General features: G+C 39.5%; 1 protein-coding gene across 1 annotated transcript in view; it reads left to right on the forward strand.

Moving 5' to 3' along the window:
* The first annotated feature begins 104 nt into the window (after nt 1-104).
* The window catches only part of wnt4 (wingless-type MMTV integration site family, member 4), a 34,920-nt gene continuing 13,718 nt past the window's right edge, over nt 105-21,306 (forward strand). Inside the window, exon 1 of the mRNA XM_008410226.2 lies at nt 105-711. Within this exon, the coding sequence (XP_008408448.1) occupies nt 635-711 (77 nt within the window). The 5' untranslated portion in view covers nt 105-634. The remainder of the gene's footprint in view (nt 712-21,306) is intronic.

Raw genomic sequence — 21,306 nt, forward strand, 5'->3', positions numbered from 1 at the left:
CCCACACACACACACACACACACACACACACACACACACACATATATATAAACAACACTTCAGCAGCTCACTCAACCCGCCTACTTCATCCCCCTCACGAAAACGAAGATTTAGAAAAGAAGAAGAAGAAAAAAACTTCCCATCCTGGTGGCATACCTCTCCATCCTGGCACCGCCCCTCAGCTAAAGTCAGCGCTCACGGTCTCTCCTCATCAGACTTACGGAGAGACGGCGGCGTGTGTGCAGGGGGGCCCGCTCAGGCTGTGCGCATGTGGCAGGGCAGAGCCGACGGGACTGGACGGACTCAGCGTGTCAGACCGGCGCAGAAGGAGGAAGAGCTCGTTGACCTCTCCACGCGCTTTCAGTAATGCGCAGCAGAAAAGGAAAACAAACAGACTAAAAAACATCAAGTTAATTATTTTTTCTTTTTTCTAAATATACTTAGTTTCTCTTCATATATATCTGAGCGCTCTGTGCCGTGGTGTGGAAGCTGCCTGTGGCAGAGGACGGGACGGGATCCCCTGGATGCGGGACGATGGATTAACATCCCGCAGTCTGGTTTCCTCTCAGTCCTTCGAGCCCCTCTTACCTGGGGATTATTCGGCCCGTCGGACCTCCAGTCTCTGCCTCTCGAGATGAGTGAGGATCTAATTCTGCGCTGCGTCCTGATGCTCTGCTGCGCGCTCCTCTCCGTCAGCGCCAGCAACTGGCTGTAAGTTTCTGAGCCTCCAGTTGTGTTTTCATTTCTCCTGACCGGAGCACTGCTTCTCACTTTCTCCCTGCATGCTCACGGCGCGCGCGCACTTTCACACACGCACACACCTGTTCTGGTGCTGTTTTCATTCTGATCTCCGCATCGCCTGTCCTCTTTACCTCCGGCTCAGCGGCCTCTCAGGTTAATTGTTAACCATCTCTCTCTCTCTCTCTCTCTCTCTCTCTCTCTCTCTCTCTCTCTCTCTCTCTCTCTCTCTCTCTCTCTCTCTTTCACACACACACACGCACGCACTCTGTCAGAGGTTTAATAGCTGACACTCTTACGGAGGGGAGTAGAAAACTTTTGCACAAAAAACTGAGCAAAACAAAGAATCCGACATGTTTATTCTAAAGAGGAGAACTTTTCAGTGACAACTTAAACTGTAGACGGCTATAATATTTATACAATTCGTAGAAAAATAAGTTGCTGAAATATTTTGATTAAAGAGATATTTTTCCTTTTTTTCATCTAAATTTTTTTTGGACCAGTTCGACATTCTCCAGCTTCACTGGACCAAGACAGGACAAAAAATGAGATGAAATGTTTAAAAATACCGATCCGATGCTAAATGAACACAGGGTCATTTGGCACCTTAGGGCTGATGCAATGCTTTCTATTATTTACATTTGACATACCTCCAGGTATCTTTGTGGTTTTTCTTTTGTATTATTTTGTTAAAACATCAGAGAATTTTTACAAAGCTTAAACATGTCCACAAAATATTTTAATAATTAATTAGCTCAAGAAACAGGAACATAGAAAAATGAAAAAAATAAAGTGTGCATTTTTTTCCTAACACAAAATGGAAAACAAACTTATTGGTTGAGAGCAACTCAAAACAAAATCAGTTTTTAGGTCGATTTGAGAAACTAAATAAAAAAACAAAAATAAAATAACATTTCGTGTGAAACTAGCATTAGTTGTACCACCCTCGATATTGATATCGATATCAATATTGATATTTTGGATTGATGCGCCCGCCTTCATCTTCCACTTTATAACCTAACCAATTATTCCTGCTGCCAAAATGATGTAAGATATTGATTATTACAGGTATGGGCCTTGTATTTGTAAGTGAAGGGAATTGTAATAGTCTTTTCCAGCCTGCTGATGAGACAACATGCAGCATCAGGTGGACATTTGGCTCCATTTAGCTGCAGAAACTGGACAAGCTGCCACTTTATGTTCACGATTTTAGAAGAACTCTCAGCTGGGGGGAATTTTGTTATTTTTGTATCCGTAAGGATGAATAACCTTGGTTTAATCTGAAAAAACAAACAATTTAAATAACAATAATAATAAACACCATATTGACTTTTAGTGGTATCTAATTTTTTAATTATTGTAATTTTCATTTTGAAACGCACATTTGAAGGAAACTAGAATTAAGTTGGAAATCGTTTTTGCTTTGAAGCAACATGAAAGTGAAAGTTGTCTTTCAGCTAACCCACAGTGCACAGCAACAGGTGGGGGAGGGGTCACACTGCGTTATATTATGCTCCATTACAAAAAGAGAAAACTCTACTCAAACAAGCGATTTCTTTATTAAAGACAAATATGATTGTGTTGATAAAGTTTTCTTTAAATATATTGAATAGAACTGGATCCATAATGGAGACAGATACTGAGAGTTTCCATATAAAAACACACCTTTGTGTCTTTATCCGAAACAGAGAGAATGAAAAACAAAGAACCTAGAAATTCTTTGTTTTTAAATTGTCCTTTATAGAAATGTAGATCATTTCTAAGTTTTACATTCTGCTTGTGGATGAAGCTGAGGTTCATACTAGACTAGAGGCGTAAAGCGCCGAGTCCCTGCTGGGCCGGCGTGCCGCCTCCTCCGGGGTCCTGGGAGCCGGTCGGTTGGGCCACATGTGTGTGCCTGCTCTCCCAGCAGACCTGTGGGAGGTGTTTAGCTCACTTTCTGCATTCCTCTTCAGGCTCCGCTCCATTCTCTGCTGCCATTCATTTCCATTACCTGCAGAAAATCTGTTCGTTTCAGAGGTCGACCTCTTGTTTGTCAGTTCCCCCTCCCCCCACACCATTTGCTTTGCAGGTGATACAAACTATTCCTGCCGCAGAGATCCATTATTAGCTGACAAATCACCGCAGTCACAAACGTCTGCTGTAGACGTCGCACGTTTCCTCGTGACGGCGACCTTGTGAGATTTATAACGGCCCTCTCGTGTTTGCGTCGGGATCGTGCCGCAGACAGGCTAACTGACGCTGTTGACAGATTCATCAGTGGAAGTCAAATTAAAGCCATGCCAAACAGCTCAAGCTGCCTTGAACTCTGTCACTGGGTGCAGGATAATTGTGCTGTTTGGGAGCTGAAGGTGTGGTGACAGCAGCACACAGCAGGACGTGTACGGGCAGGCCACGGAGCTGCTGCTCTGCTCTCTGGGATTTACACTGCTCAGACGAATCTGTGTGGTCTGCAGCAGAGTCGTCAAGGCTTCAGCAAGGGTCAATGGATGGCCAGCAGTCAGAGGGACTGTTAACAAGCAGCTATAAAACATATGACAACTACATGTAAGCAATGGCTTAATGCATGTGGCCCCCGAGAGCCCCCAACAGATCACTAAAACTCAATGAGAGGAGATTAGATCGGACATCAAGATGATTCAGCTTCCCGTGTGAGGTTTCGTTTTTCATTATTGCTGTTTAACTGGCTGCATGTTACAGCTGCAAGGACACACTGTTATGGCTCTTCTCTAACCTTGCATCGACCACACGAAGTGCTGGGAATGTTCAGTTTACCTTGGATGATACAATAGATAGTTCACCTTGACATAGGAAAGGGCTTTCCTATATCACTACTTTTACCTCAAATTCAGGTTTCTTCCACATAATGTGTTAATTGTTGCTAATTACATTGTAAAAATACAAAATCTTACTATTTACCAGTTTCTAATGCAAATATCTTAATTTCTTCATACATTTGAAATAAGGCAAAACTAACTTGCAAGTAACTCTTTGATAAGTTGTAACAGCTTGGTTTAGGTCAATAATTTTTGAATATTAATCAAAACTATGAGTTCCACTGGCAGATTTTTTCACTGATAGCACAGTTAAAAATGTATTGTTATCAGTGAAAAAGTCTCTCAATGTAACTAATGCTTTTCCATGAATATTAAGAAATTATTGACTTAAAACATGCTCCTATATCTTGTGGAAAAGTTACTTGTAAGCTAGTTTGCCTTATTTCAAGTGTACTAAAATATTTGGACCAAAAATACTCTCTAAGATTTTGTATTTTTGCAGTGCAATCCAATTAAAACAAATATAAAAGGTATGCCCAATATAATGGCACTAATATCAATATTGACTGACATTACTCATGTTTTAACATATGAGTATCCCTCTGATAAATAAAAATGGGTTGATATTAACAACGTGATATTTATTTCCATCTTGTTGATGTTTGTTTCTATATTTGTTTGGTTACATGACAGTGATAGTGTTGCAGCACATGATTGTGGGATTGTGTGTTTAACTGAATCAGAGAAGCGGTGGTGGGGTCAGCTGTGGTCATTTTTTTCAGTGATATACACACATTTCCAGTAAGTAGAGGTTGTCGAACTTAGCAGTAATTGTGATCTCAGATATCAATGGATTTTAATGTTAAGAAAACTTTCAAGATCAAAATTATGCTGGAAGAAGGCATTTTATTCCCAATATTTTAGATATTGCATCAAACTGATGTCTGTCTTTTTCTGATTTCTAGAAAACTCTTCAATCATGCATGTCTGCAGTACATTGATAATTTCCCAGTGGCTGTTTATAGCGTGTTCTGTGATTGTGACGTATCTCAGTGTACCACTAAATGTCCAGCTAATGGTTGTTATGGCGATGCTTTCTGCCTGCTTGCCGTGTGAACAGCTTGCTGTGCTTACATATTGTTTGTGTCTTGTTTGTGAGTCTGTCTCAATTTGCTGTTCCTACTCCAAAGCAAAAATGCTGCCAAACAAATTATTTCAGAATAGTTGGGGCCTCTTCTGTTACCACTTGCTAAGGTGACGACTTCAACCTGCGTCAGAGTTGATTCTGCATTGCTCCTCAAATGAGCCGGACTTTCTAGGTAAACAAACCAGAGATCGATGGGCAGTATAATGTAAACTTGACTTTTTGGAGCTATATGAAGTTCTAATGTTATTCCTTCATCAAAAATATACCTGAGTGCTTCTTGATTCTTTCATGCATGTTGGAGAAATCCTTTAATCTCCATGGCAATCACTCAGCTGTGCAAATCACCTGGTTGGACCTAACGCCCCCTTCAAGGCTCTGCTTCTCCTCAGAGCTGCAGTTTCAAAGCTTCTGAGCGTTTGCCTCACAGAGCAGCCTGGCTAACAACTCCCCACTCAGCTCCTTCAGACTAGCAACCAGCAATTATAGCAAACACCCGGTGGTATTGTGCATCAGCTGAGCTCATTATATTTTCTCAACAAAATGCTGGTAAAAATGTTGCTAAAGGGTTAATAGAGGAGCCATATTGTGATGATTTCCTGACTTTCAGAAAGAGCAGGAGGTTTTAAAGAGACAGAGGCCTAATTTCAAGGCATTAAATTAGGAAGTCAGATTTCTTTTAAGTCATATTTAATAATTTTTTAGAACTGAAGGTAGCAGAGTGACTTAATTGTGCTATCAAAAGGTGCTTTCTGCCTTGAAAACACATAATACCATTGTTTTAAAGTGGCTGGTGTGAATGTGAATGCACTATAAGGGAACTAAGGTTCAAACGGAACACTAAGAGAACTGAGGTAAACCAATGAAAAAAGCAGGAGTGAAGTTATTGTTTTTTTGTATTAAAAAATAAACATTATGACAATATTCCATAAATGTTGCAAAACAGTACAAATATTCTGAATTGTTTTGGTAAATGTTAAACTGTGCAATGATTTTCACATTTTCTTGATGTACATTTTGATTGACTGTTTGATATGTTTGCCTTATTGTTGGCTATCAATGTAAATCCATTTTACTTAAAGTTGACTAAATATTGAAAAAAAACCTGAGATTATCCATCCGTCCGTCCGTCCGTCCATCTGCATAAATGACAGCAGGTTGTCAAATAGGAATTGTTTATTGGGTAGTTTCAGGGTTTGACCATGTGATGAACACAAAAATTCTCTTATGACAACATCTGGATGCTGCAGATGTTGTCATAAGAATCTACCTGTGATGGACCGATGATCTGTTCTGGATGGATCCCGCCTCTCACACAGTGACCACTGAACGTCTCACTAATTTCTCTGCTACATAAACAGGTAAAGGCAACGGATGGATGTTTTCTCAAGGCACTTTCCAAGACAAACAGAACCAATTCACATTCAACTATATAGAATTAAATCAGTCCAATTATTCAGTCAGCATATCAATCATTTTTGTAAAAGCACATTTTCAGAGGCTGATCAGAATGTCTGAATCTCTAACCATAGGGTGGATACGAGCCGTCGCTATGCCTGAAGGATCACCTAGAGACAGGTTAAGAAAATAAGCAGACTGGCTCAAAGTCATTTGTTTGTTTAGTTAAACTGGCACAAATCTCCTTTACAGAAAGGATTATAGTCTTTATTTATTGTCTGAAGACAGCACATTGCTTTCTAAACCTCAAAGAGCAGGCTATTTACTTTTTAAACCCTTGTGGGAAACAATGAGTTCGAGTTAGGACGTCACAGTCTTCTGTCAACCTGATGCAAGAGATAGAGGAACAAAGGCAATTGCGATAAAGATGTGAATACTGTTGTAACTTTATCTTACATGTGATTTGCCCACCCTAGCTGCTAAATATACTTACATCATGTCACTGTATCTCTGCATTGTACGGAAAGTATGACTCCTTTGGTTTTCTGTTTGTTGCTATGCGAGTGTGTGAACATGTGTGCATATCTCTGACATCTTCATTGTGAGGCACTGCAGTGCATATCCACGTTTGCCTTTGGGGATTTTAAACCATAAGTCCTTTCCTCCAATCAAAACATCTCACATTTAGATATTTAGAGCTCCGCTCTGTTATCACTTTGGTGTGTTTCTGAGGGCCCAAATGCAGGCGAAGAGGGAGGCACAGGACAGTAAGTGCAAAAGGAAAGTCCAAAAACTAAATATTTCATCCAAAAGTGGTGATATCAGAAAAGAAACTCATAAAATTGGCAGTAGGGCCAGAATGGATCAAATTTAATGAATGGCACAACAGAAACTGAACTCAGAAACACCAGAAACTACACAAGTGTACAAGCATAATGATGGGGAAAACTCAGAAAGGAGAGCAAAATAAAACAAGAAGTGAAGACAACACTGAACAGAAAGGACCAACCGTAACAGAATGGGACAGAAAACCACATATCAGAAACTCCTCTAAGAGCAAGAACAGAACAAACACAAAATCATGTCGTTAACCTGAAGACCAGAACCTGATCTTAACTCTAAAGTCAACTTTCAATTCCTTTTACTCTTGTTGACTCCAACTTGGGTCCCTACTAATGGTAGTTGACTGTTTCCAGTCACTTTCTAATGTAGAGAAGCACATGCATAAATATATCTACAAATACGTCCAAACTGTGTGACATTAGCGCTAAAACCAGTTCAGTTCTGGTTTTAGTGCGGGTCAGGGACCACGACCACCACTAATGGCTGAAATCCACAAATACTTGAGATTATCTCTAAAAATTTTTAGAACTGCCTGTTTCAACAATTCAAAACCAAATATACCATAATATGGATTAATACACACATTGGACACAGTCTTATGGGTCGACACACACAAGGCGACAACTTGTTTGCCCTCCTTAGCCAAACGCCAAGCGACCGGCAAAATTCCTGCATGTGTAATTTTGAGCTCATAAATGCACACGCCAGCTGGCGATGCGACACAAAAAACAGTTGAAAAGGGTTCAACTTTTGTCACTGTCTCTGTCACTATAGTGTTGGTTGAGTCCAGCCCAAGGTTTCAGAAAACTGTTGCTTTTCGATGTTGTCCTGTGTGTCAAGCTGTGTTTAAGCACATTAAGTACTGTTGCTGTTATGTGTAGTATTATCTCTGCATTTGTCTGTTTTTTGTCAGACATTACCAAAGCAAAACTACAAATCCAAAAATCTGCTGTGAAACGCAAACGAAACGGACACACATTCTTAAGTCGTTTCCCCTCTGTAATGTGAGACATATTTACAGACCACACAATTTATCAATTTGTGAGCAGTTTTTTCTTAAGTGATTTTAAACAGAAAACAACTCGGAGGAGTTGTACAACACTAAGCTCTTGGCAGAGAATCATTCGGTCCACGGTTCTAGACCTGCCTGTCACTGAGGGGCGGATGGATTTTGTTGCCAGTTTGGAGCTGTGAGAGGTTCACTGGAAACGACACTTGACAGTAACTACGTGACACATAATTAATGTGTCATTTAATCCATTTATGAAGACACTGAAAACATTCACTGCTTCGATCTGTTTTAACCTTGCAATGTTTCATTCCTGCACAGTGGCGCAGTTGGTAGAGCTGTTGCCTTGCAGCAAGAAGGTTCTGGGTTCGATTCCCGACCCCAGTCTTTCTGCATGGAGTTTGCATGTTCTCCCTGTGCATGCGTGGGTTTTCTCTGGGCACTCCGGTTTCCTCCCACAATCTAAAAACATGACTGTCAGGTTAATTGGCTTCTCCAAATTGTCCCTAGGTGTGAGTGTGCATGGTTGTGTTGCCATGCGACAGACTGGCGACTGGTCCAGGGTGACCCCGCCTCTCACCTGGAACGTTAGCTGGAGATGGGCACCAGCACCCCTCCTGTCCCCACTAAGGGACAAGGGTGTAAAGAAAATGGATGGATGGATGTTTCATTCCAAACAGAAATCAAATTTCAACATGGAAATTCAAAGTCTCTGATGTTGGTGAATTAGAAACTATTCAAATTGGATTTGTGTATATTAATACATTCTTTACGTGACTGATACAGTAAGTTTTTATTATACATAGGAAACCATCTACAATACACACACCCACATACAGAAACACACATCAAACTGTGTAAACAGTAAGCAGCACCAGTAAGTGCTGCATGTCAGGACCTGTCCGCTGCTCATGAATGATGTAAATTTTCACAAGCAGGCCCATCTCCTTATCTGTCCAAAGTGACTGTGGAAATAAAAACAACCTGAAAGCTGCCAGGTTGTGATAAAATATCTCATTATAAATGCAATACTATATGAGAGCCAAATTTTTTTACCTTTACTTAGGAGATAAACAGGTGAGAGTAACTGGATATGTTTTGCCGTAAAAGCTAACTGTGTTAGTGTCTTTGCTAGTAAAATTATTTTTTTATACACCAATAATCAAGTTAGTTAATAAAACCGTGTCTTGCTATGAATGCTATTAAAATGTAAGATGAATTTGGTTGTATTATTAGGTTATGATGGTAAAATCTGACACTGACAGTTAAAGAAACATTTCATTTCAGAATCATTTTTTTATTGCATGTATGTTATTGTTGCTCAAATAAATAGAACAAAAACCCAAAGAAATGTTTTTTAACCGATGATAAAGTTTGGCCGATATCAATATCTGATATTAATATCGCTGTTATGGCCGATAACCCATATTTACTGATATTTTATATATCTTATATATTTCACTACCCTGCTGACACATTGGGGGGAAAAAAACAACCACACAGCTGATTTCACCTTCTTTGTGTCAGTTTAACATCCCACAATTCTGTGCTGCATGACTATCACTGTCACATGACCAAACAAACTCCACCTGACCATCTTGCTAGCATCCTCTTTCCTGGTTTAGATAGAGGATTAAAGCTGGATTTTCTGGATATCCTGGCTTAATTTAGCCTCCATTCACAAAATTAGTAACATGTTACCATGGTGATTTATCCTGTGCAGCCAGTCTGCTACAGACCAGGCTAACAGCCAGGCTTAGTGAAGCCTCAGCACTCACACTGATCAGAAACCAGTGAGTTTTGTCCCTGATTCTGTTCTCTTATCTGTCTATTTTTGTCTTTTTTATTGGGCTGTTTAAAAAAAAAAACATTAATTCACTTCGGTGTTCAGTCAAGTATTATAGTAATTTTAGTATTATGATGATAGAAAATACAATTATTAGTTTTAAAATGATCCATATGGACTATGGGACGGTTCAACTGCATTTCTGAATACCGCCATAAGTTTGACAGAATGGCCTTTAATAGACCACTGCAGCGTTGAGGGAATTAGAGAAAGAAACAAATGTATTGTAATTAAGTCAATCCATATTAGCTGTAGCATACTTTGCATACTTTGCTGATTAATTTAAACATAACTTAAAATTATGTTTAAAATGTAAATTATCTTTAGTTTTGGCATCTAAGTTAAACAAATGCCCAGTTTAAATCACACAACATTTAAAACAAATACTTATTTACATCATAAGCATCATAAACATGCCTTTTGTCTCAATCATGAGTGCTGATAATAAGACACATTTTATATGCTTATCTTCTATGTAGGTAACTTATCTTCTGTCTTGATTGGTTTGCTGTCATGATACTAACACACACCTGCATAGCTCTGCACAGCAGCAGTAGGTCTCCATCACTGCCACACAGGTGTAAACCCAGCGCTAGCATCGTAGCGCTCATGTTGCGTTTAAAGGCGGCTCGGAAAAACAGGTTACCACATGTTAACAATGGATGAAATAGTTTTAACTGCTGATAAAAGTGACAGAGGACACATATATGGGAAGTGTGRAAGCCYCTACTGTATCAAATTGACAGAGGAATAACAGAGAGTTGGCCATTCTAAGGTAAAAACCCAGCGCATACAGCGTTCCTGTTTTTTTTTTCATCCAGACGGATTCCAGCGCCCCCCTGCAACGGCACGGCACCCCCCAGGGGGTGCGCCCCACAGTTTGGGAACCTCTGACTTAAGGAATGAATGTAACTCACGTCTCTCTGTAGTTCGGAAGCCACATTAGCATCCAGACAGAGGTTTTTTTTCTGTTTCTTCTCCTTTTCTTGTCTTTTTGTCACTTTCAGAAGGATTTCCCTCTATCTGTCGTTACATCAGGGATCAGGTTAAATCTTGTCGCCAGTTTATGTTCTTTCTCATAACATAACTGTATAGACTCAACTGAACCTCAGTGGAACGTGACTTACTTTATTAGACATTTTGTTGAAGAACATAGGGTGGAAGATCACACTTGGTCAGTCAGTCACATAGGACACCAAATCGTATCACTGAATCATAATACTGACTTCCACTGTTGATTTGTTAGGTTAAAGTTGTTTATTTAAGCAAATGACATGCATGAATATGACATGTTTTTAGTTAAGAATGGTTTAGAAATGCAAATGTTTTGCTAGTTACACATTCAATCGATCTGCTGTCGTTTGGTGTAACAGCAGTTTGTTCTCCCCATGGATTCTCTCAGGGTACTCCAACTTCCTCCCACAGTCCTAAAACATGACTGTTAGGTTACATGATTACTCTGACTGGTATGATTCTGTGTGCGTGTGTGTGTGTGCGTGTGTGTGTGTGTGTGTGCGTGTGTGTGTGTGTGTGTGTGCGTGCATTGTTGTTTGTGTTGCTTTGGGACGTGCGCACGTCAGCATCACAATAATTGTGTGTGAATCCATTCTGCTAAAACTCCAACTGCAGGTTTTCCTGGTTGCCTACAACAACTCTCTACATATGATCCAATCATAAACAATAAAGTGAATCACTAGTACAGTATGCTGAAAATATGAATATGGCATCTGTCCCATTGACGTATCACAACATTTGGATGGTGTCATGGGGTGATAGAACTTTCTGGTTTAACTTTGCCAGTGCTAGTAGTTCAGTTGAAGCCACTGCTGGCCTAGTCAAAGTTCACCCCGTAAAGTCGTAACTCTCAAGTACTAGAAACAACAGAATCCCATTCTGATTAATGCGGTCCAGCTCTCTGTGATTGGCCGCTGTGACGTTCACCTTCGTTTACGCTCACTCCCGACCTCGGATAGAGGAAGCGCAGGAATCTTCTGCCAGGTCCTGCATTTAGAACCAATCAGCTGTTCACAGCTATGGTACGCAGATCGGAACGTTATACAGGCAAACACGCACAACCAGCTACTGGTTGGCTCCCAGCCTGCTGGGGCCGTGGCACTGGCACCGGGCGTGGAGATAACTCTGGGACTTTTACAGCGTCTCTCCGCAAATGTGTGTTAAAGTGAGTTTTGGAGTGTATGCGTATGTGTTTGTGTGTGTGTGAGGGTTGCGGTGTTGGCTGTGTGTGTTATTTTTAGGGGCAAATAAGCTCTAGTGGAGCCGGCAGCATATAAATACACCCAGACACTCGTGGGCACATCTACTCATACACACACACGCGCACACACTTTGAGCATGATGATGCAGTAACGTTAAGGGAACTTTTGATTTTGTTTCACCTTTTACCCTTCAGAATTTCCACCTCCTTTTCTTTTCAAGCAAACTTCTTTATCGTTACCATTCTTTTTCTCACATCCTGTCCTCGGTGTTATCTTTCCTTCTGGTGCCGCCTCCCTCCCACATGTAGTCACAAGGCCATTTTGAGTATTATGACTGAAGATCTGACCCACCCAGCCCGCAATACAAAGACCCACACACCTACCTATTGTGAGAACCAAAGCTCTTTAAATCCAAAACTGGGGACTGGATGTCATTGTTACCTCACTTTTTTTGGGGGCGGGTTTTCATTTACCTTTTTTTTTTTAAACATATTCAGTTTTTTTTTGCAGTTGTGTTTTCAACTTAGGAAGCTTATTTTGAATCATTAAAAAAAAATAAAGAGTGAAACTATTTGTAAATCACGAGAGACTTCTTCAGCCGAACAGTGAAGCTCCAGCAGATGAAGGAGTTCTGGCTTTACGTTCTTGTCGGGACGGTTTCATCCAACCGAGGTTTTTTGGACGACATGCAGTCGTCCAGCAGATAACTCCTTTCTTATCTTCTCCGTTCAAGTCCTCCTTGGTGCAAAATATGCCATCCATTCAGCCTCTTTGTCACACTCTCAGATTTGAAGAGGAGCACAGCAGGACCGGCTTTTGAGCTCACAGACTATCAGCAGTCAAAACAATGACAGAGGACGATGGGGAGAAGCTCTGAGAAAGAACAACACAGAGCAACAAGGACACATCTGTGACCCGATTCTGGGTTTAACACAGGACTTTTTTAAAACATGGTAGAGATTTATATTATAAAACAAAAAACAGAAGTATTCTCATCCTGAACATGTTAAAATCCCAAACTTCAATGTATGTTTTTGGGGATATTATGTGAAAGTAATAATTTGATGAAGTGGCATTGAAAGGATGCACAATTTGAGAACAATTATTTTGGTAGAAAATCTAAAACCATCAGGAACGGTGGGTTTGTGGAGCAGGGAGCATGGATCATGTTGAATTTTCAATTGGAAATCAATCGAACCGATTGGTCTCCAATTGAAAATTATGGAAGAGAAACGAGAATAAAGTCATAGTTGAAAAAATCCAATAGAAATGTCTTGTTTGTAATTTTAGACAACCAGAAAAAAGAAAGAAGATAGTCTAATCAGATTTAACAAAACGTACATTTTTCACCTACATGTTAATGCTGTTCACCATCCAAAGGGTTGATTATAATATATATAGAGCTAATTCCAGGGAAAAAATTGGAGAAAACCTGAAAAACAACTGAGGCTTACATTCCAGTTGGACAGGCCTAAACATTCTGGGATGGAAGCATATCCAGATGTTAGAATGGCCCAGTCAAAGTGTACGCTTAAATCCACTTGAAAACTGGCAACAACACAAATCTGGTTTTTACTTTTCAACCGTTTTGACTGAGTTTCAGTCACTTTTCCATAAAAACGGGCAAGAATTTCAATCTCTTGATGTGCAAAGATGGAGACAAACCCTAAAACATGGCTCTACTCAACGGGCTGAATGACACTTTCTGTTTTTTTTTGGTGTTTTAAAAATCATCAACATATGAAAACGTTCACAGAGTGTGAATAGTTTGCGAGGCACAGTACAAGACATTTCTTTCTCATGATAAATTCTCATCCTCTGTTTCACGTTAGCGTTGAACCTGTTCTTCTTCTTTGGCTCTAACAACTGTCAGACTGCAGATTTTATAAATTAGTCACATTTTCCTTTGACTGCAGGTTGTTTATGTTGGGAAAAATTGTTAACTTCAACCTGTTTCCAACTGCTCATGTGGTGCCCATGCTTTGTTCCGTATGGTGAAATATGCTCTGACGTTCTTTTCAAAAACTGCCCTGATATTAAAGTTAGCTGGAAAATTAGCCTTAGCTTTATCATTTAGATCACCATGGATACATTAACCGTAAAAAGAAAAATGGACGTAGTTGTCGTGATGGAATAAAATATTAGGTACAACTGTAAAAAATAACAAAATGGCAAACTAGAAATTTTCAGCAGCAAGTGGAACTTATTTGCAAACATTGTAAATAGGGTCTGTGATGTTTCAACTAAGCACCTTTTAAAGGATTTGTTTCAGCCCAACTCAGAAATAGAAAAATAAAATAAGTAAATGGTCAACAACACAGGAAACAATTTATGACTCAAAAATGTGGAAATTGTTGTTTTTTTTTAAATAAGGGAACAGTCTGAAGTCCTTTTTATATTTCAGATAATGAGATTTAGATTTCAGGAAAATATAATATGAAATATATATTGTTGAGCAACTATAAAACAAAAATTATAGTAAACAAATTTTCGCATCTTCAATTTAATACATTCTGTTACCACCGGCAGGTTAAATCAGCCAGTTCTGACCCACAGGACAAAAAGTTTGTAGATAGAAACTGTAAGAGGAATCAAAATGCTGATTCCATCAAACTGTGTCTATTTTTCTACTGTAAATAATCACTGGGCTGTGGAGCACCAACGAACGCCGAGTTGCTTTACTGCTATAGGGTTAGGTTTAGGATTAGGGTTAGTCAAAAGCTCTTGGACGTTTTTTGCACAGTCTTGCAGATTTTGTCAAAATTGTATGACTCATCAGAGAAAAAGCTTATATTACCTGATTGCTGATCATTTATATGTGGCCTGGTGAGCCTCACTGCAGATCAAAAGAGGACAGTGGATGATTTTCAGACGTTTAATAAGATCAGTGGATAAAATCCCTTGAACTCTGGTATAACTTTTAGCCGGTCGCCGATCTCCCAAACAGCATCAAATTGGGCCCATTTTGTCAGAACCCCTAGAAATCAGAACTGGTTAAAATCAGCATAAACTGGTCTAATCTTTACAATTATTTGACACTAAAAACTGGCAGCATAACTCTGTCCTTTTAAAAAGATATATAAATAAACATAGAAATATAAAATGTATAGCTGGACAAATAAATCAGTCATTTTAAAAAAAAGGTCTCTCTACAAACATTTTACATTTTAATATTTTCGTATGTCCTAAAAATGAAATTTCTTGAAAACAAGAAATACTGTTGTGGTGTGACCTGTCTTCCATATTGTTTTTGATAGAAAAATAATGACATTTATTTTTGAATAGATGAATCTTTTGATTCCCTCCAAAGGATTTGTATTTATAGCACCAATTTTACACTTCAAAGTGATGCTTCCCATTCCGTTGTTTAATTAATTTAAAAAAACACTTGGAAATATGTTTTAATTCTGAATTTTCTCATGTAGTTTTATGTAAAACAGTTTAAAGACAGTGTGATGAACATAACGAGAGCTTGTTTTATCTGAAGCCACCTACAGCATGATGGCCGGGATCAAAATGAGAGAACAGCGCCTTCTACAGGCCACAATCTGCTGTACATGCTGTGTTTTCTCTGCGGAGGAAGACATGGGGGGTTAATTCAGGTCATTTGCGTTTTAAATCTGCCAGAGGAGCTTCATGTGAAGGCTTCATTCAGCTTAATTTATTTCACTAAAATCTGTTCAGAGACTCTAAATCTTGGGTTTTCTGCCTCAGCCCAGAAGAAGCTGTTCTTCCAGTTCGTCCCTGCGTTTGCTATATATACATCTGTTCCTGTGAAGCATCAGTGTGTGCTCAGAGCCAGCGGGGTAAACACGAGGATATTTTCACATAAATACACATTTATAAAGGATGGAGGTGTGCAGCAGCATACAGATTCATGTCCTGTTTTCTGAAGAGGTTTGTCCAGGTCCAACACGGTGAAGCGGCCTTTAACAGAGCCTTCTGTGATGATTTCTATTTGCTCCTGTTTTCAGACTTGTAAAAAAATAATTTTAAAGAAAATTGAAAAAAGGGGAAATGAATAAATAAAAAATCCAGGAAATCATAGAAGTTTTAAGAAATGTAGGAAACATCTGAATCTGAAACTTGTCTATTAATTTGCCAGCACAAATTCACATCAGGGCTGCACAGTGGCGCAGTTGGTAGAGCTGTTGCCTTGCAGCAAGAAGGTTCGATTCCCGGCCCCGGTCTTTCTGCATGGAGTTTGCATGTTCTCCCTGTGCATGGTGGGTTTTCTCCGGGTACTCCTGTTTCCTCCCACAGTCCAAAAACATGACTGTCAGGTTAATTGGTCTGTCTAAATTCTTCCTGTGAGTGTGTGTGTGTGTGTGTGTGTGTGTGTGTGTGTGTGTGTGTGTGTGTCTCTGTGTTGCCCTGCGACAGACTGGCGACTTGTCCAGGATGTACCCCGCCTCTCACCCGGAACGTTAGCTGGAGATGGGCACCAGCAACCCTCCCGACCCCACTGAGGGACAAGGGTGTTAGAAAATGGATGGATGGATGGATGGAAATTCACATCAAAGAAAACATTAAAGGAGACCCATTATGCTTTCTTTTAAACAAGCTATGAAAGGACTGTGGTCTATACAAAACATGTTCATTACATTTTTTGCACAAAATCGTTCTCCGATAATGAGGTTTCACCTGCTCTGTTCTTTCTATTTTGAGCCGCTTTTAATATGAGCTGTTTCAAGGTAACATCACTTTTATGCAAATAAGCTACTGCTGGCCACGCCCCCAAGTCAAAGTGAACACACACACACTTCATACACATCAAAAACCATTACATGATTGGGATTTATTAGCGCATGGACTGTTTCTAGAAGCAGCAGAGACCCAATTGGAAGAACAAAAACGTCCAAAAAGTGATTTTTATGTTTGCGTAGTAGATCCCTTTAAAGGTTTTTTTTTTTTACTTTAAAAAAAAAAAATTATTAATCTTATGCGGTTCATGTGAGAGTTATTTTAGGTGTATAAAAGTATTTTGCTGTTTAGCCTGAACGTCTGCATTGATCCAGTGTTCTGGAGACCATGAAGCAGTAATTTTTTAAACCGCAGGGAAAAATGTCAAAGTTCATGTTTCTGTACAGTCTTTTTAAAATCGTGACCTCCTAGCTCTGTCTCACTCTCACAAAAAGCAAACATGGCACCATTCAGTGCTTGTTGCATTGTTTGATGGCGCTGTCACAGCGCCACCGATTGGCCTGACAGACTTACTGCAGCGTTTTCCGTGCGGAAGCTTCCTGTCGCGAGGATGCACTTTTTTTTCTTAATCATTTATGAAAATTGACCTGGTTGTTTAGTTATTCATCATCTCCTTCTTCTACTTCATCAGGGCCTTGCAAAGTACTTCATCAATGTAGTTTTAATGAAACCAGACAACGCAACGCAGTGCAGAATTACGAAGTGGAAGGAAAAGGGGTTAAAATTTTTAAAAATCTAAAAAGTGTGACAAACATTTTTATTTATCTGATGCCCTAAATTAAAATCAAGCTGCTTCAGAATGGATCTAATTAGTTAGAAGAGAACATAAATCTAGTTGTGAGACTTTTCTTATAGAACATCAGGGAAACAGTTGTGGAGATGCTTAGAGCAGAGTTCTGTTCTAAAATGGTTCTGAACCGGTTCTATCACCTGACAACTGAGAACAGCACAACTGGAAGCCAAGCAAGATATCAGCAAGCAGAACATTAATCATACAAACAGCCAGCAGCTTCGTGGTAACACTAGAGAAGTCGCTGAGATTTAAGGCTTTGATTTGGAGAGTCTATCGGCACTGATTTATAGTTGTGCACCCAAAAATGTGAGGAAAGGCCTGAAGAAGGGCTCAACTTTATATCCGTATTGTAGAAAAATCAACAGACTTATAACTAACTGCATAGGGAAAGGAAGTGAAGTTTTTTTAAATATTTAATTAGGCTTTTCTTACAATAATCCATAGTTTTGGATAAAAATGCAAGCACTAACAAATGTATCATGTTTATTTGTTAATGATATTTTCTACTTTGAATTGAATTGAGTTTACAGCTTCAAGATTTGCTGGTGTTCCATCAAGTTTTAGCAAACACCTGATGGATCTGTGTATTTGCTGAGCTCATTATAGGAGCTTCTCAGTGAAACGCTGGTAAAAATGTTGTTAAAGGGTTAAGAGGAGCCATGTTGTCATGACTTCCTGAAGGCAGAGATTCAGAAAGAGCAGGAGTTTCTTAAAGAGACAGAGGCCCAATTTCTTTTTCAAAGGTTTTGTTGGCTCTAGTGGCCTTTATTTGAAAGTAATTTGACAGAAAAGAGGGTTATGAGACAGGGGGAAGATGTGTGGCAAATGTCACCAGGCTGGGAATTGAACCTGTGACCACTGGTCTGATGACTGAGGTCTCAATGCATAGGCTGTGCTTTGCCCCTGCGCCACCACAGCACCCCAAGCCAGATTTCTTTTAAGTCACATTTAATACATTTTCATAACTGAAGGTAACAGTTACTTGATTGTGCTATAAAATTGCACTATGTGACTGAAAAATACACAATACTGTCCCTTAGTTTTAGTTCTGCTCTTAATAATAACATTTTAGAAATGACAAAGAACTGGTTCAGAAACCTAAATCTTATTTTTTAACAATCTTTTTCTCAATTTTTTGCGCTTTTTGAAGTGTAACATTAGAAAAGGTCAGTGGAAATGGCAAAATTCAAAATACAATCTTAGCAAAAGTTTCTGACTTTGAGCACAAGTGGGCTTGGGTGACGCGGAAAATCATTGATCTAAAGCCCACCGGCAAGTCCATCTGAATTACTGAAAATTAAAAGCAGAGGTTTTGAATTGGACCTTCTTTAATCTCAGACTTCTATTTGACTGAAATGCTACAGTGATCTTAAACGAGGTGAGTGGCTGAAACTCCTCTATAGGGAAGTTAAAAACACAGTGCATGACAGCAGTCGTTGCTAACGAGGGTTAGCTGATTTTATGTTTGTGTTTTTGTGAAGGTTCTGTTATGGGTGCTATATTAATATATTTTACTGACTGATTAGTGTTTTAGGAATGCTGGGTACAGATTGGATTTCATCTTCCTGCAGCGTAGGTTTTCATATTATAAGCTTGTTGTCCAAACATCCTGTTTTTTTTACCAGTAAATCTTAGGGGCCACTACTGCCACCTACTGGAAGGAGGAGTTTGTGCCAGGAAACTGAAAAAAGTGAGGCTTCCTCTCTGTGTAATTCATCCAAACAACAGCGAAATTGATTCAACTATATGTGGTTTTCTTGGGATTTGATTAAAAATAACTTAACTTAATTGGGATTGTTTGTACTTGGATTCAAAATTGAGATAAAAAAAAATATTCCTTGCAAATCATGAATTTATATTAGCCCCACTTAAAAATAAGGATGCTGCAATGAGAGGGTAAAAGTTAGTAATGGATATCACTTTTCTATTATATTAGATACAAAATGTTTTTGTTTGCATGCTGCTTGGAATGATCTGTTGTTATGGTTCTCTGAAGCAGACAGAGGGTCCACGTGGGGGCTGGATGAGAGCGATGGAGCGTTCCACCTGGATCGGGGTGCGTTCGTAGGCTGCAGTGTGTTTGTGTTGCACTATGAATCACAGGCCTCTAGCGGGCTTAGGCCCCCAGGATTTAAGGACGCAAACCACCAGGAGCCAAGGAGACAGACAGAGAAGAGGGAGAGCCAGGATGAGAGGAGGGATCATGGTGTGAGTGTGTGTGTGTGTGTGTGTGTGCGTGTGTGCGTGTGTGTGTGCGTGTATGTGTGTGTTTGTCCTTCCATGAGTTGACTCCCCTGCAGAGGTGTTTTGTTAACCTCGTCTCTGGGAAACGAAGGGTGCACACAGCAGTATGAAAAGATAAAGTGAGACACCCGCCCCAGGCCTATGCTCAACTTTTCCCACACACTCACGCACGCAAGCACGCACGGACACGCACGCGCACACACACACACACACACATGAAGACATATCCAGAAAATTACCTGAACACTAGCTTATCCAATGTTTATTAAATGGTTCCAAGGTGAATGTCGGGCCAGTATGATGGCGTTCTGAGTGCTTCCTGTCAGAAGCTCCTGTCTTCCCTGCTTATTGTTCTCACTTTGTGATGGTCTTACCCAAAAGTAGAAGTAGTGAAAAAAAATCACATTTCCCACTCCTGAGTATTCTGAATTGATTCAAAATGCTCAAAAACCAATTTTAAAATGTGTTTAAGTTGTATGTCTTCGCCACTTCTGTTTGTGAATGTGCTGCATATCACCTCATCTGACGCGCCATAGGTATTTTTAGTAGGGCTGTTGTAAACTAATATTTTGGTAATCTATTGATTATTCTTACGATTAAACAAGTAATCGTATAAAAAGAATTATCAAATAAACTATTGGTAAATCTAACATAACAGCAGTGTTACTGTTGGATATCAACATCAGTCCAATTTTTCACAGTTGAGCTTCCCTAACAATAACTGTTCTGTAGTTTAGAAAATTAAACTGTAACCGTAATAGCTCACTTTCTAAGTTAACCTGAAGAAAGGTTATACAAAAATCTGAAATTATATTCAATTCAATAAAGAGGCAGGCTCACAAATACGTTTATAAAAAATGTCATAGATTTTGTGTTCATGTTAGCAACGGGATTTGACACCTTCGTCACACACAGAGACATCTACCAGCTACGTACCGCCACAATCTGCTCTGTCACAAATTTGTTGGAATGACATGAAATTTATTTTCCAGTTCATCCGTATCACTACACTTACATTAAGCACCAACTACAGAACAGCCGCCCGCTGTGTTCAGTCTATCTGCTCACATGTATAAATTCTCCCCCGTGGTCTTCACCGCCATGAGGCAGCATCTCTGGGAGGAGAAAGGCTGCCGTACTCCAGTCAATTTCAGGATGCTTATTGGTCCCCCAAACACGATAAAAACCTGGATGTTATCATAAGTCAATAAAATTCTCCCAGACAAAATTTGAAAATTGCCCATTAGGCTGCTAGCACTTAGGACTTAGCAACAACTCATAGGCCTAAGAGAGAGCCCTGCTCAATGCAAATGATGACTCGGTCTCAACACAGTGTGATAAATAATAAAACATAATTTAATGAGGCTTCGAGGTAGATACATTTTCTCGAGGAATCCTAGTAATCAAGGTACTCGAAACATTAAGGAATCATTACAGCCCTAATTTTGAGTATGTTAAGAAAAAGCCAGTAAGCTAAGCTAACCTAACGTAGTAATTTACAGGGGCAGTATTATGTGTTTTCCAGATACATGGTGCCATTTTATGGCACAACACCAATTAACTATGTTTCCTTCAGTTGTTATAAACAGGCATA

This window comes from Poecilia reticulata, linkage group LG5 (genome assembly GCF_000633615.1).
Source record: "Poecilia reticulata strain Guanapo linkage group LG5, Guppy_female_1.0+MT, whole genome shotgun sequence".
NCBI lineage: Eukaryota > Metazoa > Chordata > Actinopteri > Cyprinodontiformes > Poeciliidae > Poecilia > Poecilia reticulata.